This window comes from Strix aluco, chromosome 10 (genome assembly GCF_031877795.1).
Source record: "Strix aluco isolate bStrAlu1 chromosome 10, bStrAlu1.hap1, whole genome shotgun sequence".
Classification (NCBI taxonomy): Eukaryota; Metazoa; Chordata; class Aves; order Strigiformes; family Strigidae; genus Strix; species Strix aluco.
The window spans coordinates 4,694,777-4,718,868 of NC_133940.1; the positions used below are offsets into that span (position 1 = coordinate 4,694,777).

The following is a 24,092-nucleotide window of genomic DNA, read 5'->3' on the forward strand; positions in this document are numbered from 1 at the left end:
AAAGGAGCACTGCCTGCCTGCGGCCGCCGCTCCTCAGTTCCCAACCTTAATGACACCCTCCCCGCAGCCGGTCCCGCCTGGGCCTCCGGGCCTCCCCCCCGCGGCCCGGCCCCCCGCCACACGCACGCACACGCACGCACGCACGTACACACGCACGTACACGCACATGCAGGCATGTACGCACACGCACGCACTGCGCATGCGCGGGAGGAGGAGGCGGCGGCGGCGGCGCGGCCCTGCGTGGCGGGCATTGCGCATGCGTGGGGCGCGGCGCGGAGGTTTGAACTGCGGGACGGTTGGAGCCGCGCTGGCAGGAGGTAACCGGGGCTGTGGATTGGGCCCCGCGGCTGGGGGCCCTTCCCCGGGGCGGGGGGTCCTTGCCGCCGCTCCTGGGGCCTCGGGGTCGGCGTGCCTGGGCGCGGCGGTGGGGCTGGGCCGGCAGGGCCTCGGCTCTATCCGTTCCCTCAGGGCTGCTCCCCGCGCCGGCGGACAGAGCACTAGCGAGGGCTCTGCGGGGGCGCCCAGGGGAGAGCTGGAGGGGAAGGGGGGGTGTGTGTCGGCTGGGGAGGAGGGGAAGGGGTGTTCGTGCCAAATATCCCTGTGGAGGTGACTAGTGCTGAAGAGCTGTGCAATGGAGGGCTCGCGGGTGGCAAGTGGCCTCCCAGCCAGTCTGTTTAGCTCTGCTTTAGGGTCTGGTGGCGCTCTCTTCCCCATCAAACCTTTCTGCTAGAATTCCTGCAACGCAAAAGGAAAAAAAAACAACAGGTAGAGCGGGTTCTAAGCGATCTGAGAAAGCTGTCGTACCCCAGTGTGGTAACCGAGGACTGTTAGCTCGGCCTGTTTCCTGAACATCTTACAGTGTGCTGAGGTGATTCGGGATGTAACAAGTAAGATTCCAGCTTTCTGCAACTCTTACATGTCAGCCTAGCTCATGCCAACCTAACCTTGCTGTAGTTGCTATCAGGAATTTTCACTGTTTTGAAGCATCTCAGTTATTCTTAGTGTCTGTCATGTAAAGCATCTTTGTGGGAGTTCTGTTGTGCTTGGTGTTGCCCTTTAATACCGAGGGGTACATTTTACCTGAAGTCAGGAGATTTCGTTTGTAAACATGAAAACCCTGTGTGCCTACATCAGTGTGTGTTTCAGAGTTCTTCACGTAGCTAGCCAGAGATTTGTTCTTGGTGTGCTGCACGGGGAAGTTAGTGACAAACCTATAGGAAAATAGGGATGATTCTAACATCTTAAGGAAGTGAGAGCTGAAGACGGAGTATGAACTGAAGATCATTCTGGTTTATTGTGTCAGGAAAACTGGGAAGCAAACGATAGTCTTTCCAGCAATCCAGGGACATGCATGCATACTCTACCAAATCCAGGAAACTGTAGCAAAATTCCACGTTTTGTGGGTAAAAGATTGATGTCTCCAGCATACTGAGGAGAAAATGCCACTTTTAATGGTTGTATTTGACCCAGAGCTAGGCAGTTTTGCAGTGTTGGTAGCTCTTGTGCTTCACTTGGAAGTTTGAACAAAATTTCACATTTTTTTCAATCCTAGCTACAGGGTAGAAAGGCTGCAGAAGAATCTAGTTTTGGTAAAATAGGAAGGTAAGTGTTGCTATGATCCTCTAAAATCTGTACGTTACCTTGCAGGAAATGATGATCTGTTGACTGATTACACTGTCATATACAATACAAGGAATGAAACTGATAATACACAAAATAAACTCAGAAGAAAATTGATGATTGTGTTTTGCTAACTGTCTGTTTGTTAATTTTTGGATCAAAAGACTATATAAAATTTTATCAGATAATTTTTTAATTAAAAGGAGTTTGTGTTTTAGATGTGAATTTTTTCCCCCTTTTTTAATGAAACAATGGAGTTTTGATACACTGTTATCTGTGTGTCTTCTGAGTATATTGTCTGATCTTTTTGAGGGCTCTAAGTTATTTCCTCTGAAGTTACTCTGTTACGTTATACAGAATCCCCCTAAAATCTGTTTGTCAGGAAAAGAAATTTTTCTTTTCTTGCAGGGAATCGGCTCTCTGATGTTCTTCAGCTGTTGGAGGTTGATCTATTTTCTTGCCCCTTCGTAATGAAGGATTGGAACCCACATGACAAATGAGTAAAATTCTCCAGTCTCAGCTGGGAGTCTGAAAAAATGCAGCGAAGACAGAGTTCTAAGACCCCAAAGCAGCCCCTGCAAGGTCACCGTAAAAATCAGACTGATCTCTCTGCATGGCGAAAAGGAGGGAGAATTGACCCTGAAAAAAGTGTCCAGAATCATCAAACTCCTAACAGTCAGAAAAATGACAGACAGCAAGACTCTCTTGAGCAAGCTTTGTGCTACTTTGAGAAAGGTAAGAGCAGTTTTAAAGTTAGCTATGTAGGGTTGAAAAAATAACTGAATTCTTAATAATAGTAATAATAAAAACATCTAATTTTGCCTGCTGTTTTTCCCTCTTTAATGCCTGAGCTCTGTAATATTTCTTTAATGTCTTAAAAGGTTTTCCCCTTTCTGTTACTATGTAAAGAACCCTGCAAAAAGGAATATATATAGAGACAGTTCAGAGAGGTTTAAAATGGTTTGTTTGCAGTTCAGAAGTTGTTTTATCCTTGTGTTTGTCATCTTTTTTTTTTTTTCCTAACTAGTTCAAGATCGTGTTTCACTGAAAAAGAACAGTGTTCTGCAGAAACACTTGGCTACTGTGGAAAGCATTGCCCTGCAGAGAGGATTACCCCCTGAAGGATTTGATGTATTGCTAAACGTGGCACTCAGTGGCAAATTTGGTAAAGTGCTTATATACTGCTAGTGTGTCTTCTGTGAATGTCTTTTTCCCCTCTAATCAAATCTGCTTGACATAATGTGCTTATGGTGACTGTATTCTTAGGTACTTCAGCGTAAAATTAGTCTTTCTGGCACGCTTCAGTGTAGTTTCTGAGTTCATGTTAAAAATAATCACAGTTTTTGCTACAGGGGAGTGATATCCATAAAAATATGATGGCTTGTTACAAATATTTTTTGAAAAGCTTATTTCCTTTGTCCATAATTGCAGGTCTCTGAAAGGCTTAAAGTGTATCCTTAGCAACCATTGTGTCTTTTCCTTGTTTGTAACTGTTTGTGTAGGTTTCTTTTTCCCAAGATCAAAATAGTTGAACAAACTGACATAGTTGTATTAGTGAAACTTCCTAAAATTAAAATGTCATCCTAACAATCAATTCAGCAGTGTCAGTGCAGCCCCTCATGCTGCTTTCTTAGAAATAGTGGCCACCGTTTATACTTCTAAATAATAAAATATTCAGTGAAAAAAAGCACTTAAACTTGCCCCTCCTTCCAACCCAAGAGCAACACACAGGATTCCTCATTATGCAAGCAGTTTAGTGTTTTTCTTGATTTAAAATTACTAGTTTATCTTCAGAACACTAATCTGCGGATGTTTGGCTGACGGTCATATACTCTTTGGCCGAAGGAACTGGTTGATTAATATTACCAGAAATTTGTTACTTCTGGCTGTTTTGCCAAGAGTTCAAAGGCTATTTCAGTACTAAAATACTCAATATTCCGTTTTCTTTCTTTAAGCTGGAGAGAAATATTTCTCATAATTTTTTGAAGTATAGGTAAGTCACTACCAGATTCTTGTGCACTGATACTTTAAGCACTAAAGCTCAATAATCTTGTCCAGAGGGATTTTGACCTAAGCTGCAAAACCATATCAAGGAACCTGGTACATGAGCACCATCTTATTTAATATTTTTTGTTTTCCAGCTGATACAGTGAACACTTGTTTACTGAAGAGCCTGGTTCCAGCCTCAGTAATACCAGAAAGTTCTATCATTTCATCTGTGTCTTGGCTGTGCGTTGGCAAATGCTCAGGCAACATTCAGGTAACTTAAGAAATGTTTACAGTACTTATTGCTTTCTGCACAGGAATGATAAGGACAGATTATTTGCAGGAAGCAAAAATCCTGAGGTTTTAATGTACTGAGATACTGTCATTTAGAAAGATTGGCAGACACCCCCATTGCTGGAACAGCAATGGGAACTGAGGAATACTTCTGAAGTGTGAGTGGAAATTTGCACAGTTCCTACTTGTCTTGTATCTCTGAATTCCTTAGGAATGATTTTTCCACCAACATTTCTGTGAAATACTTCAGCTATGCCAAGGCATCCTTCAGAGCTTCAGCAAGGTGTCCCTTAGGTTCTGTGTATCTTGGCTGTGGCAACATGTCTTCACGTTAGCAAAACAGTCTTTTTTTTGTCTTCATGTAGTCTGCTCAAAGGTTTACATCATAGAATCATTTAAGTTGGACTTTTAAGATCAAGTCCAACCATAAGCTTAACACTGCCAAGTCCACCACTAAACCATGTCCCTAAGCACCATGTCTACATGTCTTTTAAATACCTCCAGGGATGGTGACTCAACCACTTCCCTGGGCAGCGTGTTCCAATGCTTGACAACCCTTTCAGTGAAGAAATTTTTCCCAATATCCAATCTAAACCTCCCCTGGTGCAACTTGAGGCCATTTCCTCTCGTCCTATCGCTTGTTACTTGGGAGAAGAGACTGACACCCACCTTGCTACAACCTCCTCTGGGGTAGTTGTAGAGAGTGATAAGGTCTCCCCTGGGCCTCCTTCTCTCCAGGCTAAACACCCCCAGTTCCCTCAGCTGCCTCTCATAAGACTTGTGCTCCAGAAGCTTCACCAGCTCCACTGCTCTTCTTTGGACAGGCTCCAGCACCTCAATGTCTGTCTTGTAGTGAAGGGCCCTTGGATCATATCTGAGGGGTAGCAGATATTCAGAACTGAGCTGCTTTTTCCATTCTGATATGGCAGTTGGTGCTTTTGCCAGGCTTTCTTCCACAGCTGAATTATCCCTGCACTGTTCACATGTAGCTATCTTGGTTGCCCTTGAGAGTGGTATGTATCCTTAATGATTGTGTCTCTTAAATTGGCTAAGGACTGGTCTGTCTTGCCTTTGCCCATCACTTAATGTTATATGGCTTTTTTCCTATCTGCAGCTGCTTTTTTTAAAATGGCTGATCACAGTGTTTGACTTCATTGATCACAAGGAACAAATTCATGCCCTCTATGGTTTCTTCTTTTCCTTCCTGCAAGATGAGAAGATGGTAAGGAGAGCCGAAGAATATATGAAACCGGCAAAATAAACCTAAATGTTCATTAGTAGTATGCATATGAATGCTAGAACTAGTCTGGAATAGCTGTTGGTTAGAGAACATTTTCTGATGGCTGGAATTTGTTTTCTTTTTTTTCATTTTGTGTTCTAAGATTGCTGAATCTAATTAGCATTTAGATTCAGAAACAGGAAAGTACTGTACGATTATTTTAGTTTCAGTGCTGTGGTCTGGTTGTTTAAACATTTTTCCAAGAATTGCTATTTTGCATCAGAGGGACAGTATATTCTCTCTAAATTCCCAAGATTAACTATGACACTGCAGTCTCTGGGGTTGCCTTTGATGTCAGACATCAGCAAGGGAAGTCTCCCGCTCCTGGGGAGAAACTGGCTTGCATACCTTGGGCAAAAAAACCCCCAACTTTTAGGGCAATGTTTATTTAAAGGTGAAAAACTAAATGCTGTTCTAATTAATTGATTTGAAATGTAGCTTAAATAAGAACAAGCAATCAGGAGATTTCTGCTATAGGGCAGCTGTAAAATCCAGCTGCTGGAATATTGAGGTGTTTGGATTCAGTTTGTATTAAGATGATCTTGGCAGTCATATTAAATAAGAAATTGTTAATATTCTTTCAGTTTAGGATATTTTGTGGTTAAAACTTTTAAAGCTCCCAAAGTTCTGAGTTATATTTCTTGCAAAGTTTTTAATGGTTTTAGGTTAACATTAGTTATAATCTTTTCATAAAACTGGATTTAAGTTATTGTTTAAAATAGCATTTCCAGGCATGATGGGCTAATTGGAAGTGCACCAGGGTTGGTGTGAAACTGATTAAAGACCCTTACAACCTCAACTGTAGTTAGAAGGTCTAATAAATTATTTTGATTCAAAGGTGCCTTTCTGTTTGAAAATGTAATTATACTTTCACTGACTCCTGAAATATCTAGATCATGTTCCAAAAATCAAGATCCGAGCTCACTGCGGAGCTTGATTACTATAGGGCGTGCTTGTAGAGCAGATAATGTTTCTAAATAAAACTGATATGTGACACGTAAAAAACCATGCTGCTTTCCAAGGGAAGTAGGGTATGCTCTGCCCCAGTGGGCATGCAGAGATAACTTGAGGCAGCCAGCTGAGTGAAACTGTGAAGCCTATCCTGGTTAGCAGTCTGCGCCCGCAGGATAGTTCATTGCTGCCTCTTCTTTGCAGTGCCCCTATGTCTGCCACCTGCTCTACCTGCTGACCAGGAAAGAAAATGGTGAGTCTATCCAATGGTGTGAGATGGAATACTGTTTTGTTTCTTATTCTGTTTGCTGGCATTGTCTTTTCTTCCAATGGAGCTAATACAATGACTAGCCAATATATTGCTTTTAAGGCAATGAAGCATGAGTAGTAGTTAAGCCTGATTTGTTTAACACTTTCTGAATTGGAAACCTGTCTGTTAGCCTAGAAATAAGTCTGATTCATTCTGCTTGCTTTGCAAAATCACTGGTATAATAAAAGTGATATTGCATTTTTCCTTAAATGTCTGATACAGTGGTTTTTTAATCCATTGTGTTTGTAATTTTATTTCCAGTCAGGCCTTTTCGGATTAGGAGACTGCTTGACCTCCAAGCAAAAATGGTGAGTTTATTTCAAATCTTGTGGAGTTTTAACTGCGGTTAATAATGCAGTTTGTAAGACTAACATCTTTACAGGATAGAGAAGAGTGGCTGGTGTCTCGGGACAGGGTTAGACTTGGAATTGGAGGTTGTAGCTGTAACATCAGGGCTTGTCTTGCATATGCATCCCTAATTTTCATTTGTGTTTTGTGAGCACATGCAATGGCATGCACAAAGCCATACGTTTTATGGCTAGATGTGGTAAAATCTCTAAAGCAAGGGGCAGCTTCATTTATCTGTTACCATCTTCAATTTTCTATTCATCTTCCTTTTTCAAGTGGTATAAAAGATGATTGAGAAATGTAAGATTGTAGAGGACCTTGCTCCCTTTCTTGTAAGAAAGAACTAGTTGTAGTAACATGTTTTTGGAGCATTTAGACAGCAGAAGACTATTTTTCATAGTTTTGATTAAATTCCTTTTTATTAGGTATGACTACAGAAAGTTTCTTCTTCAATCCCTGTATTTCATTGGCACAGTTTCTGTTCTTCCTTTCATTTTCAGTTGTTCATCTATGGTTACTTACTGATATGTAGCTTTAGAAAGCTTTTAGTGATCACTGGGTTGTTTTTTTTCTTCTAGAAGACAGTATTTAGTTTCTATATTAAAAACATATCCCACATGTTTTCCCTCTTGTTCTGCTATTTGACAGGGGATGCAGTCTCATCTGCAGGCTCTACTATCACTTTACAAACTCTTCTGTCCTGAGCTTGTGACCATAACCCTTCCTGGGAAAATGAAGGTAAGGAATTGGATTTAATCTATTCGGAACCAGTACTTATGACAGTATTTGTACTGAGCTTTCCATTTATCTATCGCGTGATTTGGTGCTGAAGATTAATTCTATTTTCTCTTTTCACTGAGTAAAATCAGGTTTAGATGAGGATTCTTTGCCTTCGATTTTGTTTCATCTTCAGCACAATGAGACAATTTGTAATGGAACGGCATCTACCTTTATCCTTATGAGGATGACTTTAATCCTCCATTTGGTGTTCTTGCTGGTTTTGACTTGTTTCACATAATGTTAAGTTCTTCAGGAAATAAACTGTCCTGTAGATGGGTCGGGGCAATCCTGTGCAGAAATTCAGGCTGGGCAATGAGTGGATTGAGAGCAGCCCCAAGGAGAAGAACTTGGGGGTATTAGTAGATGGAAAACTGACTGTGAGCCAGCAATGCGCACTCACAGCCTAGAAAGCCAACTGTGTCCTGGGCTGCACCCAGAGCAGTGTGGGCAGCAGGTACAGGGAGGGGATTCTCCCCTTTGTTCTGCTCTCATGAGGCCCCCCCTGCAGTGCTGGGTGCAGCTCTGGGGGCACCAACATCAGAAGGACACGGACCTGCTCGAGCGGGGCCAGAGGAGGCCACGAAGATGCTCGGGGGGCTGGAGCACCTCCCCTGTGAGGACAGGCTGAGAGAGTTGGGGGGGTTCAGTTGGAGAAGAGAAGGCTCCGGGGAGACCTTAGAGCGGCCTCCCAGGACTGAGAGGGGCTACAGGAAAGGGGGGAGGGACTCTTGTTCAGGGGGTATAGGGATAGGATAAGGGGTAACGGTTTTAAATTGAAAGAGGTCAGGTTTCAATTAGATATAAGGAAGAAATTCTTTACTGTGAGGGTGGTGAGAGACTGGAATAAGTTGCCCAGAAAAGTTGTGGCTGCCCCCTCCCTGAAAGTGTTGAAAAGCTGGTCTAGTGGAAGGTGTCCCTGCCCACAGCAGGGGTGTTGGAGCTAGATGATCTTTAAGGTCCCTTCCAACCCAAAACATTCTATGATTTGTACAAGGCATTGTCCAAATTGCTGACTTTCTCAAGCACAAATAACAATGGAAGTCAGTCAGTATCTTCCCACTTGGAAAGTCTATGTCATAGAAAGAGGAAAAAATGTGGGGAAAAAATGTGGTAAGCTGATTTGTCAGAGCTTCAAGATAACAGCAAAAAATATGACTCTGCTTTTAGAGGGGCCTATGTGTATGCTTAGCCCTTTGACAGAGTAGAATATATGTAGCAGAAACTGAATATATAACAGAAAATAGCAGCAGGCAAGACCTAAATTCTGCAACAAATTTTCTCTCAATACTTCAGTGGTATAGATTTAGGGTTTGGTTTTGTTTTGTTTTTTTAGAAGAGAATTTATATGTAGGCAAGTTGTGTTTCTATAAAAGAAAATTTGTTTTAATTCCATCTGCTTTGTGTACTTCACTCTATAAATTCATAGTTTGCATTGTGCTGCATAGTCATCTGTTAGAGAATTAAAATTTTTTGGTATGCACAGAAGTGAAGTAAGTAACTAGCAACTAAACCCCAAATATGTCTTTGGCTGTTTTTATGAACATGCTGTGTTGACTTGTATTGATTACCTAGGACCAAAACAATGTGAACGCTTTTGTGATGGCTTGGCACTTGACTGGGATTTAAAGACTGATTGCAACTCAAGTGACAAAAAATAAGTTTTGTGCAGAAAAGGTGTTGGGTTCATTTTTCCAGTTTTTTCTTTAGCTGTAGTATCTACATTAATTAGAACAATTCAATGAATAATCAAATTCTCAGTTTGGGTATCACTGACGCTGAGTTTGGGAAGCTTTCCTAGTAACTTGCGTAAATATACCTTGGCCATATTTTATTTTAAATGTATACTTAGGATTTACTGTATGAATTGATGACTGATCTGAATGAGGGTTATAAATCAGAAGTGTTGGAGATCTCTTCTGAAAAACTGAATATCATTTCAGAAGAAAATAAAAGCATAACTATTCAATTATTGTCAAAAGGTAATGAAACTGAGGAATGACAGGAGTTCTGTGCTGTGAAAACCTAGCCTCTTGGTCTGTCAGGCAGAGCTGAGTGTATATACACCATTGTGGAGACATTTATCAGAATAGAAACTGATCTTCCTGTCACTTTGTCTTAGTTTGGCTTCTTCCATAGACGTCTGGTTTATGTTTTCAGACTTACTTCAAGAATTCAGAGGGCCCATGGAAAGCAGCAATCAATGCAATCAGGCAAAGAAGCCAGGGCAACTCTCCACTGTCCCAGCCACTGTTTTTAGGCACAGCTCAACCTCAGTCACGAAAAAGGGTAGGTTGTGGGCCTGAAGTAGACCCTAGAAGGGGCCAAGTAGCCGGTTTTGTTATGAATATTGGCAAATAATGGGGCTTGGACTTTATTTCAGCACTGGGAAGGGTGAAGTAGCTATATAGAAATGCAGCATTCCCATTATAATGAAAGCATGGATACCTTTTCTGCAAAACATGGTCTTTATGGGAGCACTAGTCACAAGTGCACTTCATTGCATTGGAAACAGTCATTGCTATTCATGTTTCTTTTCTACAGAAATGGAATACACAGTTGTTTATACCTGCAAGCAGTACAAACAGAAATAATTTAGAACAGGACAGGGGAAAGAACCATGTTGACTTGTACAGTACAAATAAGTCTTTTCCAGTGGAGCAGCTGCAGACCTTTCCTCAGCTCCTAGAAAATATCCACCATCTGGAGGTGAGTTTCAAAAAGGTCTCGGTAAACTCACTGAGTGTTTTGAGAGATCAAAGGATATTTATTCCTCGATGCCCTGTTTATATGTGAATAGTGTGTGGGCTACTTAGTTCTAACAGAGCATCTAGTCCTACCTGAGGGTGATGAATGAGTCCTGGAGATGGTCTTGCTGCCAGTAAAAGGATTGGACAACTCTGATAGAATGAGATTCTCTGGCAATTTGCTGATGTAAATGCTGAATAACTATTTTTTTATTGATTTCTCTTGCAGTTTCCTTCCCAGATGGGTTCTGTGCTAACAAACCCCTTATTGCTTCACTACATGAATTGCATCAAAGATGAATCTGTTTACCTGAGGCTCAATTACTGGATGGGCCAGACTCTTCAGGAGGGTAGGAACTTGGTATTCTCTTGCATGGTAGGGAGGTAAAGGATGTCTGAGGCTTTTCACCTTTCAATAATGGTACTTGTCTATTCAGATTTATAGTGATAATCACCTAGTGTTAAAATAACTACTGGAGGAGAACTGAATTTTGTTTCTGATTGTGCTTATTCTTGCTGTGTTCACATTCAAATACAGTATTTTCTCCTGTTTAGAATGCACCTGGTGTGTGGCTGATAACCAATATGAAGATGAATTCAAGGAATTCCTAGAAACTGTCTACAAGACAGAGTGTTTCTTGCAGGTAAGTGCCTGCTTTGTGAAATCAAGGGTTTCACGAAGTCTTCCTTTAAAGTACTCTTGGGACTTGCCTGTTTCATATAGTATCTCTGACAAGTGACAGTGTCTCAAGTAATAAAAATAAATATTCCTATAGCAAGTCAGTATTCTGGAGATGGCCTTGTTTTCTGCAGGAAAGATAATTTGAGAATGAAATTGAGAATGGTAATTTGAATGTGCTGGTGAATTGTATGGCAGGAGGGGAGGTGTAAGCCTCTTCCTTTCTCCAGGATGAAGTGAGCATGGCAAGGTGCAGGCATATGAGATGAGTTTTTGAATGCTCATCATCTGCTTTGTAGGAGGGATTTTCTTCCTGTGAAGAGTTCCTGTATAAGAGCCTTCCTCTCTGGGATGGCTTCTGCTGCCGATCACAAATCCTCAGACTTGTGAGTTGGATCCCCCTCGGCAGCTTCTCTGGTATGTGTTGCAGATCCTTGGGTGAGGCTGGACAGTGATCTTCAGAGATAGAATTTGTGCACAGATATCATACTGCTTTCTCATTTGTTTCAGAAATGAAGTCACATCTCTATGATCCCCTGGCACAGCTCTTTTTTACATCATCCCTTTACTTTAAGGTAATTTAAGTGAGTATAGTGGCTGTTTACTTCTAGTTGATACTGCTATCTGCCCTTGTGCCAAGTGTAGCAGTCTGAGGGACTGTATAGAGGGTTTCTTTTGGGGAAGTCTGTGCCCAAATGAGAGTAAAATTTATACTTACAACATAACTTCTTTGGGAATTTGAGTGCCTTTGAGATTTTCTTTTTTGACTGGAATTAAACTGGGGCACTGGAAATAAAAATAACTGATAGTACACAAGACAATAGCTGGTTTGTTTTATTGCAATTTTAACTCAGTATTTGAAACTTGCATTCTCCAGGAAAAGCTGTGTGATGCATACATTCAGTTCAAGGGGACATGCAATTATCTCACTGCTCTTTGTGGTCCTGAGAAACTTGATGTCTCTCCTTGTACATGTCAATTCTCATGGCATTTTTTGTTTAGTATTATTCACTTATGCAAATTGTCATAAATCTGTTGCATTTTTCCTCTTGCAGTGCAGTGTTCTTGAGAGCCTGAAAGAGCTGTTGCAGAACTGGTTAAATTGGCATGTGATTCATCTGGATTCAGCATCTGACTCTCAAGTCTGTTCTTTGTAAGTTTGTCTGAAATAAATGTAATAGTGTTCTGTGCATTGTTTACTAGTGTAGATACATATTCTAGCCCTATCACCTACCATAAAGACCAGCTAGAAGGTTAATAATGCTGTAATGTTTCTGCTACATTGTAAGCTACCTCATCAATCCTGTTCTTTCTCTTTGAAAGTGTTTCTATTGACACTGAAAATCAAAACATCCCAAAGTCAAACTCCTTGTAACACTTTTGTAATAATGTTGGTAACGTGTTACTGGGTATATGGAAGAACAAATGCATGTTGCTGAATGCTTGGTGGGGCAGAAAGATAAACTTCAATTTCTGTTTCACCATTTCTCCTTTTTACTGTTTCCAAAGAGGTGTATATACTAATGTTATGTCATGTCATTGCTGCAGGAACACCACCCTTTCTGGACTAGTGAATGTGGTGGCTGAACTGATCCAATTTGTTGGGTGGATCTCTACTGTAGCATTGCGTTTGGAAAACAATCCTACTTTCCTCCTGTACTTCATCCTGGATTTCTATGAGACTGTATGTATCCCATTCGTCTTTCAAAATCCCAATACTCTAAGGCTGTTTGCATTTTTTTAAGCTAGAGCATCAAAACATCATCTTCATTAGAGTTTGCAGAACTTTGTGATTAAATGCAAGAATGTGCCAAATACTTGGTAGACCTACAGGTGATCACTGCTGCTGTTGCATCCATAGGCATATCTAAATATGCTTCTAGAAAGTGGTTACTCTTAAGTCAGAGGTGAACTGTGGAAGGGGAAGTAACAATATGGCATAACATGCTTTTTCAATGCTAATTTAGAGAAAATAACAATATTCAGTTCAATTTCAAACAACATATCCTGATTTTTTTCCTTAAATGTTCCCTTAAAAAATGCAGTTTTTTCCCTAGTTTATACTGTAGACAAACTAAGCAGCATCAAATAGGCCTAAGCCTATTCTCTGGCTTCCTCACATCCTCTCTGCAGATGTGCTTACTGCCATGTGAACTTCAGCCATGCTGTTGTTGCTTCTACAGTTTGGATGAAATTGTGAAGATTTGAAAAAACAATGATAGTTCTGGGATCTGCTTGTAATTAAACTGTTCATTAAAAATGCACAAAACTAATGGGCAACAACATTTGCATAAGACAGTGTGTTTCAGTAAATGCTCATTTTGTGGGAATATACAGAGGATCATGCACCCTTTGATTATTGGTGCTCTAGCAGACAACTAGGATTATGTATTCAGAACTCCAGAGATTTCTAAAATCATGCAGCTGAGATATTAAGTAAAGTCTAGATTTCTGAAAATACCAGTAATTCAGTTACGTACAAATATCTGCCTATACCTTACATGGTATAGCTGTACTGAGGGCAAGAGGAAAGGGGAATGTCTGGCAAACAATCTTTAGTGAAAAGTCTGTTATGAGATTAGGGAAAGGATTCCTAAAACAATTGTTGTGCCTAATTTAACAAAATGTAAAACATTCATCTTCAGGATGGCAGGCTGTCACAGCTTAATTGTTTATGGTCTGAGCTCTAGTAACTAGATGTGTGTATTCTTAGACCACTACTCTTCTGAGAATGCCCTTCAGGAAGGTATGCATCGTGCCTTGGGGAACAGCTACTGTGGCCACAGAGGACAGTAATATCTTAAGCTACAGCAATATTGCTTTCAATTATTTATCCATACTTTAAGACTGTCATTGTAGTTGAAGGTCTTGTTAAATCTGCAGAAATTTTAAAATGTCTTTTTTACTTGAAACTCAACCTTAAATTCTAAACGTGAGTCTGATAATAAACCCATGTTTTGTGGCCATATCATCTCTTCTTGGAGCAAAGCTTTATCGTGTGCTCATGCAGTTCCAGTAAGATCAAACAGAAAGATTTAATTTCCCACTTGGAAGAGATGTACGGTCTGTTTGGCGCAAGGTCAGGTCTAGCACAATCCCAGCTACATATGTCAGAATGATCTAAAAAATCAGAAACAAATGGCTGCTGCTTTTTTACGGGAATCTGGATAGATTTGACTCTCTAACCATGTCAAAACATATGGTACACCTAAATGGTTGAAGCAGAGACTGAGATGTGAACTGGTGAATATGTCTCATCCTGAGAAGAAAATAAATGGGATTACTTCACCCTGGCCTTTCCTCCTAGGTGAAGTTGATGGAGCTGGCTGGAATGCAGTGTCGTGCTCTCTTTTGCTCTTAGACACTTCAGGGTTTGTTAATGGCAGTAATAATCTGCATGGGTGCATTCTTGCAGGTGTGTGACATGTATCTGAGGTACAGTCTGCCTTTGCTGATAATGCCTCCTGCTGGAGTCTTCTACCCGGCGCTTCTCAGCATGGATTCTGTAAGCTTGAATCAGCTCTGCTACATTATGTACAGGTACTACAAATGGTGTGGGCTGTAGGGACTCCTTGTCTTCTCTTTCAGTCTTTTGGAAATGAAATGATTTTGGTGTAAAATCTGAAATCTACTTTTTCTTACCATACAAGGCAAAGGTGAAAGTTCCAGCTGTGCCCAACTTTCATAACAAGATTTTATATCTGTAGGTCCTACTCTCTTTTTTTTTTTTTTCCAGTCTGTTATGCAAAATAACAGGATTCTGACCTCTTCCCTAGGATTATTTCCATATGTTTGATATGTGAAGGAAAGAATTCCCATATTGTTTTGAGAGAACTTAAGTCAGCCAGCTGGAATCACTAGTAGTTAACTATACAACTTCTCACCCCTGTGCTTTGACTGCTAGACTTGAGCTTTTCCTTGCCACCTCCAGACTCTGTGGGAATTTGGGATGCCTTGTGCTGCCTGCAGGTCCAAAGTCAGCACTGTTTAGCTCTCTGCAGGATCCACGAACATGGCTGCTGTTCTTGGCCTTGTTAGTTCCAGTGGTTGCATCTGAGAAGGAGAGTAGCCAATTGCTGACAGCTGGCACAGGGCTCTCCATGTGGCTTTTTCTCTAAGGACTCTGCAGGGTAATTAACATGACAGGACGGTCTCTGGGAAATAAGAGATGCTAGTGCTTATTATATAGAACAACTGTCAAGTTGCATTACTTCCAGTGGTTTCTGTTTCTCTGCTTTAGTGAATGAAAGTCTCCTTTCTTAAAAATACACTGCATTTTTCTGCTGATTTTAAGGCTGTATGTTGATTCTTGTGTATTGCCTTTATGAACATGACTTTGCCAGGCAAACTGGTCATGTCTTAATCATTTAAAAGATGAATATGATCAGGTGTCTCCCTGCTCTGCCTGGAAAGGGTGGGTCTATGCCAAGTGATAAGGTCCCTTTGAATTCTTTTTCATGTCTCTCTTGAGTAACCAGTAAAGTTTGAGGATCTCTCTCGTGGAAGAAATAAACTTTCTTAATCTATTCCTCCAGCTTTTTTCAACACTGGTAGGCAGTAAAAATTAACAGGTCCCTAACTTTCTCTTTTGTTTGTTTTTTCAGGTATCGAACCAACTTGGTGGCTGCAAAAGAAAATGAGCAGAATAAAAAGGTATTGTGGATAAATCTATGTGATAGACTGGACCTTAGCAAGGAGTTGGGTTATGGAGGGGAGGGGTTCAGATGTCATGCTTTTAAGGACTGGAGGGAGCACACGACTGCTTTGAGGATGCTATTTGATTTGTTTTCATGTCCCTCAGAAAATACTGCAATTCAAGTTCAGTAGCCAGACATACCAAGAGTACAACCAGTACATAATAGCTATGGTGGGTTGTCTGTGGACATCCACTGCATTCCAGAAGGATATTCATCCTCAAGGTCTTCGTATGGATGACGAACTGCTGAAGAAAACCGCAGTGCAGGAGTTCAAAACCAGCTTTAACATTGTCTACCATCCAGCCATGATGGGCTATGCTGTCCTCTTCTTGCAGCAGGTAATGGGATGGGCCAACATTTGGGCCCTTGGCAGCACCAGATGTTCTGCCTTGAGAGTTTCTCTGGAGATGTGTCGCTCGCTGTACTGGGTGACTTGCAGAGTCAGCTGAGCTCTAGTGTCAGATCAGTGGCACAGTTTGAATAGTCTTCATTTGCATGGTATGAAAGCATGAATGTAACAGTTTTAGATGTGAATTTGTACTTATCATTTTGAGGCTAGAACTAAAATAGCTGAATAATGAAATAAATTACTAATTCAGTAAAAGCTTCCCAATAGTCTTGACTCCAGAAAGTCAAGAAATACAGAGTTAAATTGTATACAGGTGTGCGTGGTAGAACTTTTTAGCAGTGCTTTCTGGCTCTTGCAGTAGCTTTTGAGAATGGCTTATTAAAAAAGAAATACAAGTAGCTACTTCAAGTACAGAAGTAAGAAAATATGGTGCGGTCTTGTGTTGTCTGGTAGGAGTTCTGCTAGTAGTTGTCTTGAATTCCAGGTGCCATCATGTGTTCAAAGCAGCTACTGAATAATGGAAGGAGCAACTTGCCAGAGTTGTTGTTCCGAGATGTGCATGCTGCTCTGAGAAATCAGGTTTTGTAGGCTGTCCAAGAGGTGCACAAAGATGCTGTGCTGTTGTGAGGAATGCTGGCAGGCTGAAGCTGTGCGTAGGTGTGGCTCCTGGAATGGAGCAAGGCAACCCGGAGGTTAAAGTGGAAGCAATGAATGCTGCTTAGGAACACTTCACACATTTGTCTTAGTTTATATACTCAGTGTCCTGAATCGAGGTAGTTTGTCTCTTACTGCTGGTTAAAACCAAGTTTTGTCTTTCTCAGAGAGGCTATATTATTTTTGTTACATACAACTTCTTTTTCCTTGGTCTTTCTCCTGTTGTAGCAGGATTAGTTTTTCATATCTTTTGTCTAGATCCTTTCCCTTCTGAGGCTTCCTGATTCTTCTTTGTAGCTTTTGTAAATTAAAAAAAAAACAAACTAAAAAACAGACCAAAACCTTCTGGTGGAAAATTTTTGCATTCTTCCTACTGCAGAACCAAGAAAGAGATTTTGCTTAGCAGCTATCACAGATGTGTCTTAAGACAGGAAAAAATATTTAGCTGCAGTGCCATCTTCTTAAACACTTCAGTGCTGAGCACCAGAGGGCACTGCTCTGCAGCACACTCAGAGACATACTTTTTATCTTAACTTGATACTGTTTTTATTTCCTCTTCTTAAGGCTTGGCCAGATGATACCACCTTCAACTTCAGTTTAATTAAGGTAAGATTTCTTGTTTTAGTGAAGTGAAAACAGACAATTTTCAGCAGCTATGTAGAAGAGGATGAGGTGATAATATTCACCAATTCCACAAATGCTCTGTACAAAATTTTGAAAGGGGAAAGTTCCACTTTTAGATTTTGTTTCAGTCTCTTAACAGGGCCAAACATGAGGAGATCAACATCTGAGAAGTTACATATCTAGCCATCTGTGGGTAGTGGTCTGAGATTTTTATATATTTCCTCCATGAGTCAGTGCAGTATCAGCACATGAGGTTGTCTGTTGTTCTCTGCAGGCTCCAGAAAAAGTTATATTTTTGGTGTACTCAAAGCAGAATTTCTATTATCAGTGAACTTAATATTACATTCCTGGGATGGACATGTAGCTTTGTTATAGCTTTGAACAGGGATCCTCCACTGAGCAAGCACAGTGTCAGTTTGTTTTCTTTCCTGTATCACAGTGTACTTCAAACCTGATCTGGAGGAATCACCATTAGTGATGGAAGGAACACTTTAATATCCATGTTCATTTGACTCCTGACATCTTCACTGTTGATCCAATAGACTTTGACCTTTTTAGAACTGGGATTTATAAACATCTTATGTATTAAAAAAAAAAATAATCATGATTTGTAATGTTCAAGCTAAGACTGTGTCATGCATAAGTGAAAAGTTTGGGCATTTGGGAACAGGACATGACCCTGTGTACACCTGTGGGTATTTACAGACTAGGATGGATGTTGTCTGACTGTGGAAGGTGATATTTGCAGACCTTTTCAAACTGGCCCAAGAGAGATGAAGCTATGTCCTGCACATCTGATTATTCTTTCTGTTTTTATAGGGAAAGAAGTGGAACTGGTATCTGGAATATCTTTATGCGCAGGGATTAAAGGGCCTGAAGCTCTTTATTGAAAGCAGCATCAATCGTGTTTCCCAGGCCTCTCACAGTAAAGCAGAGAACACACAGGCGTGACCCTGGGACTCACTGGAGCCTTTTTATCATCTGGAACAGGAAAGCGCAGTATAAGGGACTGTCACTAATTCTTCCTTCCTCAGAGGAAATTTGCATTTTTGTACTGACATCTATTTTAGGAGAGTGAAGACACAGAAGGAATGCTTAGGCTGGCTTGGTTCACTAACACTGAACCCCATCTTGACCCTGCTGAACTCTGGTCTGAAGCTGCTGAACTCACATGTTATGTATCATCCACATTTTTCTCTGTTGGAGTATCTGCTTTGATGGAGAAACAAACATCTACCATCTCAAAACTGTAATGAGCAGTGCTGCTTCATTTATAAGTAATGTTGATCCCTGACCTGCTTTGCCTTCCTTGACAGTAGGTAATGAGAAACAATGGAATCAGCCCTTCAGGGATGCTGTACATGTACTTGATTGGAGCACTACGAGTTTCCCAATTCCCTGTGGCACTTTGTATATACTGGCTTTTAACAGGCTGACCAAACTGATTTTCCTGAACTTCATTTTCATTATGAAGCTTCCAAAAGAGGCTTTTTGCTAACATTGCTTATATGTTGCTCAGTTGATGGTTTATTGATGATTCGAGCACTTGAACGAGTTGCCACCAGCTCACCATTTTCTATTGATAAGTGCAAATGTAGGTTTCCTTTTTGTGTTTTTAGTTCTGTACGTGTTGTATATTATACGTGTACATATATATAATTTATATTCTGTAAAATGTTTCCAACATGCCATTTTGAAGGAACTCTGCTACAAAACGTATCTTCTCCTGTCATTTCATTTTAACACTGAGCAGAAGTTGGGAGAAGCTGAACTCGTGTCTCCAAAATTTGAGTGAACTTTATTTTACTGCTGTAAAACAAGGTTGCAACCAATTGAAAGATGTGTCAGAGTATGCTGAATTCTGCGTTGTGAATCTGTACTTGGATCCAGTAAAGGAATCGGTCCTTAGAGTGACTCTAGAGCCACTAAGGATGTGTTTGGTTCCTTCATCCTCTCAAAATCAGACTAGCTTTAGGTTGAGTACCATACTGCTTGGCTCAAATAGGGGATCTGGCTAATATGTGTATATGTATTTATATGTGTGTCTGTATTGTCTCCAGAGGATAAGAAAATCTGTCACTGAAAGAGAGATTTCCAGAGAGATCTGCTTAAAGTATTGTCCCTTCTCATCTGGCTGTGTTATTCCAGCTAGTGTAAGTGCTTCTTGCTAATTTCTGTCAAGAGAAACAGATCTTCAGAAATCCTGATTATACTTTCTCAACAGGGGAAACTCCACAAATTACAAATTCCTCCAAGTGGATGTTTCCAGATGTGACCCTAGCACATAACCAGTTACCTCCCTTAAAGGCTGGCTCAGCTTGTTGGCTGAGGCCTATCCCAACAGCGCTGGCTGGCAGTCCCCGTCATCGTGTGGCCTGTTGTTTGTTAGACTCAAAGGTTGCAGCTAAGGATCCAAGGAGAAGAGCTCTGTAGCTCCATAGTTGTTTTTATAATTTTTCTATGAAGCTACCTTTGGAAAGGTGTTGGAAATGCTAGCACTTATGCTGGAAAGCCTGTGTACTGCATTCCTTAAGGAGAACTTAATCCTTAGCTGTTGTCCTTGTGCCATACAGTTGTCTTCAGACGATGACCAGACTTGTGCTTCCGTATAGCTGCACTGGGATTCTGTATAGGAATAGGGCTGGAGGGGTTGACAGCCCTAGGAAAACATGAGGTGGAGACACGGACCCAGTTACAGATCTGTGTGTGGCAGGCTTATTCAGCAGGGAAAGAAGCAAATACAGAACATCTCAAAGCAGCATTTAGTTCTAGCCAGGAAGACAGACTTCACGTTACTTGGGTGCTGTCTGGAGTTTATGTGGAAGGAGCAGAGCTCTGTAGCATTCCTGTCAGACTCCAAGGTGCTGCCAGAGGCTTCATTTCAGTTGGGAAAGGTGCCTAGATTCTTAAGAGTGTGCGTGACGTATGTCAATGTATTTCGAGGCTTACAGCAGAATCCTTTAGGTTGTATTGACTGTTATATGGTTATGATCCCTGAGATCAGTTTTCCCTGAGGTTGGTGTTTGGTTGAGAAAACATAGAATCACGTTATGGAAGACTTGTTGCAGCATCACAGGTCTTTTATTATACCCTGTGTTATAAAAGTCTTTAAACAAATTGTGTACCATTTTGTCATTCAAGTGCACGGGCTGGATGCTTAGAGGTGCAGAAATAAAGTAACGGCAGATTACTTTAATGTGAGCTTTGGTCAAGATGGCTGTTGAAAATCCTTCCTATGCAGCAGTGATGTGCCTAGTATTGCTGGGCACTTGAGATTAGCCTCTTTGTATGCCTTGATAGTTCTTCTTTCACATTGAGACTTTTTTTTCTTATTTTTTCTCTAAATATCTGACTTTACTAATACTCCACTTGAATGGAAGAATGGTCCTTTGAAGGAAGAATGTGCTGCTGTACCTCTTCCTCCCCCCCATCTCCCCACTCGCTCTTTACCATCTAATCACTGTGGTAAATTTTGTTGACCATTTTCTACTACAAGCATATGCTCAAAGACTTGTCTGACCATAGCATCTGCTCTGAGGACTAAAATGGAGATAGTAAAGACCGTCCATTTCCTGGTAAGTGGCAAATCAGTGATTTGCCTCTAGTGCCTGTTTCTGCCCATTGTAAGGTGCTGCCTTTATATACACACTATGAAACTGTAACAGCAACAACTGTTTTGTGGTTCTACTTGTTAGGAACAATGCAGGATGAAAAGCTCATTTAAGGCTCACATTCGTGTGGTCAACCAGCACCCCAGAATATTTAAGTTTAGGTCAGGTCTGCAACCTCCCTCCGTGGGGACTATATTCCACATGATTCACTAGAAAGAAAGTAGATACTTTTATGTCACTTGGGTCTGCTCTCAAGTGTGTGTTTTCTTTCCAGAGGATGCTGTTTCAAGGTCCAAATTTCTAGTATCAGCTGATCTCAGGGAGTGCTGGTTTGTGTCGTGTCTTCCCATGAGTAAAAGTTGATAACCTGCTCAAATTCCTGTCTCCTCCCTTCTCAGGAGGCTTCTACATGCTTTTGATGTTAGGTTTTTGTAATATTACAAGCAGGCTAGGGCAGTGGTCATTTCAGCTTAACCAAATTCTGCAGTTGTTCTAGTGGCCTCTTTAGATGTTTCCAAAAATGGAGGCCTTTCCCTTTAGAAAAATCTCTGAGTTGGTATTAGATAGGATTTCAAAGTCCAGGCCAGAATCCTGTCTGGGGTGTGCAGGCATGGCCCCACTAGCTTCTAATGGATCTGGGTGAGTTGCACCAGCTGAACATCTGGTTCCCAGTACCAAAGCCATTAACCCCTCCCCTGTTGGACACATTGGCCTGAGCATTATGCATCTGAAAATGCAAATGCTTTGGGGTAGAGTTAAGCTGAATTATTTTTCTGCAGCCATGTTTGCTTTGTGTTTCTGTTAATCATGATTTTATTTTGTGGGGAGAGACTCATTTGTGCATTTTAATGCATCAGGCTGTGTTGCCCTTTCAGAGAGAGCTTGCTCTGAAAGAGTTAATTTCAACCTGTGTTCAGCTGGGATGAAGAAACTGGTTCCTCTGTGTCCCTGCTTTCTATTCTCCCGTTGGCCTACTTCCCTCTGCTTGCATTTTGCATGCCTAATTCCATGAATAAATCAGGACCCAAGGATTTAGAAGGTGGTACAGCTGTAGCCACTCAGAAAATTGAACCTCTGAGACTTGTACTGCAGCTCTAACAACTGCCAATGCGTGTGATCCTGAACTCTTCTAATAACACTTAACTGGGACCAAAATAAAATTAACTTTGCCCTTTTTATATAATGTTTAAGGGGTTTTTTTGTGCCTACCCAGCGCCTTCTCGCTTGGCTCCCCTTGTCTTTTAGTTAAAAGCTCAGTTATAAGCCCTTTGGGGCAGGGCAGTCGCCTCCCAGCTGCTGTGACAAAATGGTTTATCACAAATCTTTGCACAGAGGAGAAAAGAATAAGGGAAACTGAGGGATCTGACCTGGCTAAGGGTTCATCTTCTGTACAGAATCACAGAACAGTGAAACTCTTGTCTGGCTGTGGCCCTAGATACTCTGATAACTTGTCATTAATAATACACACGGGACTGCTTTTATTTGTAGCGCTCTGGCTCCTGAGAGAGTGTGTGAGGGAGCTCCTGGTGTGTTCTTTAGTCAAAGGATACACTCAGTCTAGGTGAAGAACAACACGCACTGGTAACAAGCTTGCTCTGGAGGATAGATATCTTGAAAGAACAAGGTCTCCAAGTATTTTCTTCCAGATTTTTATGGTGTACTTCCAGCTGATTTATGTTGTACTGATGGCTTTCCCTCATTATGGCTCTGCTTCTTAGAATAAAAGTAATGATTTTGATCTGGTGATGGTTTGATTTCACCAAACTTTGCTTTTGGCTAAGAAGGTCTTTTTTGGTGGTGTGGTTTTTGGCACAGGATTCCTGAGATCTGTATCTAGCTGTTAGACCTGCCCGAGTAACTCCCAAGTAATTATAGTTGGCAAGAGAGGTATTGAACTACATAAGTAATGTTTGGTAAAGTGCCTATCTTGTGATGCTGCTTCATTTCTCTGCTTCTGCTTCCTGTCTTGTAGGAGTAAAAAGTCTGCATAATAGAGGGTAAGATTTAAAAAAAAAAAAAAAACTTAATTATTTTGACATCTAATTTCCATTTTCAGGCTCACTACAGTCTTGCACAAACGTAGAAATTGAAACAGTTGGTCTGCAAAAAAAGCTGCAGGTACCTTTCACAGGCTCTAAATACTATTTTAACCTTGACAGCATTTAGAAATCTGTAGGCTCAGATGCGATCCCACTCTGCAGCTTAGGAGTGAACATGCATCAGGCAAGCTTTGGTACCTGCCAGAAATGTGACACAACGGACTGTGCTAGTACAGGCTCGGTGACGACATATTAAGTCATCGTAACGTGGCTGAGCTCCTGAGCCTCAGGTACTAAGTTTAGGTGCAAATTGCAACAGATACTTCTGAAAATTTTATTCTCTGTCTAAATCGCTTGGGCTTTTCCTTTAAATTCAGTGATAAGCTTCTTGTGTATATGTATATTTTTATATGCAGCTGTATCCCCGTACAGTTTGACTCGCTCTCCTCCAGTATCTGTGCTGCCTGTAAGTCCTGAGCGTGATCTCTGCAGGAAGAGGCTGCTCTCTGCAGGTTTCCTCCCAACCCTCTCTCTAGAGTCTCCAGGCCTGTAACATTGCCGTGATGTTTATTGTACACAGATCACTGAGCAGTTTCCTTTCTCTCAGGGCACCTCTGTTCTGTGTCGAAGTGAATCTTCAGCAGCTCCTGTGTGATTGCTTTCCTGCTCCTTTGTGTGCTCGGCCCAGTAAATAAGGAGGGGGATGGAAAGCACAGTTGTAAATGTGTTGACAGCTTTTGATGAACAAAACAGTCCCCGACAACCGCCTGTCTGCCTTCCCCTTCTCTCCTGCATGTTTTTGCTTCCTTTCCTACCATTTTCTCCTCTCTTTTCTTTCTCCATCTCTCCCCCAAATTCTTTTTACACTCTTTTGACACCCACCACTCATTCTTTTGATGCTCACTGCTCTGAAAAGATTTCCTCTCTCCCCTATATTCCTTCTCATTTCTCATTCAGGGGGACTGTTTCGATCCTTATGCAGGAACAAATGAAAAGGGGGATTAATTCTGTTTCTGAGTGCGTGTCAGCTGTCTGCTTGTATCAGTTCCTACCCATTCTTCTCTCTCACCCCAGGTACTGTGCTTTTAGTAAGTATCCCGCTGTCTTTCTAAACGCTTTTGGCAGGG

At 41.2% G+C, this 24,092-nt stretch overlaps 1 protein-coding gene across 1 annotated transcript; it reads left to right on the forward strand.

Moving 5' to 3' along the window:
• The first annotated feature begins 262 nt into the window (after nucleotides 1–262).
• CENPI (centromere protein I) lies at nucleotides 263–20,510 on the forward strand. The gene is made up of 21 exons (XM_074834966.1): nucleotides 263–317; nucleotides 2,029–2,355; nucleotides 2,648–2,785; nucleotides 3,762–3,880; nucleotides 5,015–5,122; nucleotides 6,335–6,383; nucleotides 6,702–6,748; nucleotides 7,437–7,526; nucleotides 9,726–9,854; nucleotides 10,110–10,274; nucleotides 10,542–10,662; nucleotides 10,868–10,956; nucleotides 11,291–11,408; nucleotides 11,502–11,566; nucleotides 12,047–12,144; nucleotides 12,540–12,675; nucleotides 14,407–14,531; nucleotides 15,596–15,644; nucleotides 15,793–16,026; nucleotides 17,256–17,297; nucleotides 18,135–20,510. The coding sequence occupies exons 2-21, from the start codon at nucleotides 2,157–2,159 to the stop codon at nucleotides 18,264–18,266; spliced, it is 2,253 nt and encodes a 750-aa protein (XP_074691067.1). The 5' UTR covers nucleotides 263–317; nucleotides 2,029–2,156; the 3' UTR covers nucleotides 18,267–20,510.
• Nucleotides 20,511–24,092: the final 3,582 nt, after the last annotated feature.

Coding starts and splice junctions, on each gene's coding strand:
- CENPI (XM_074834966.1), top strand. CDS start 2,157: ATGCAGCGAAGACAGAGTTCTAAGACCCCAAAGCAGCCCCTGCAAGGT. Junction 6,384..6,701: donor GCTGACCAGGAAAGAAAATG/GTGAGTCTATCC, acceptor TTTTATTTCCAG/TCAGGCCTTTTCGGATTAGG. Junction 6,749..7,436: donor TTGACCTCCAAGCAAAAATG/GTGAGTTTATTT, acceptor GCTATTTGACAG/GGGATGCAGTCTCATCTGCA.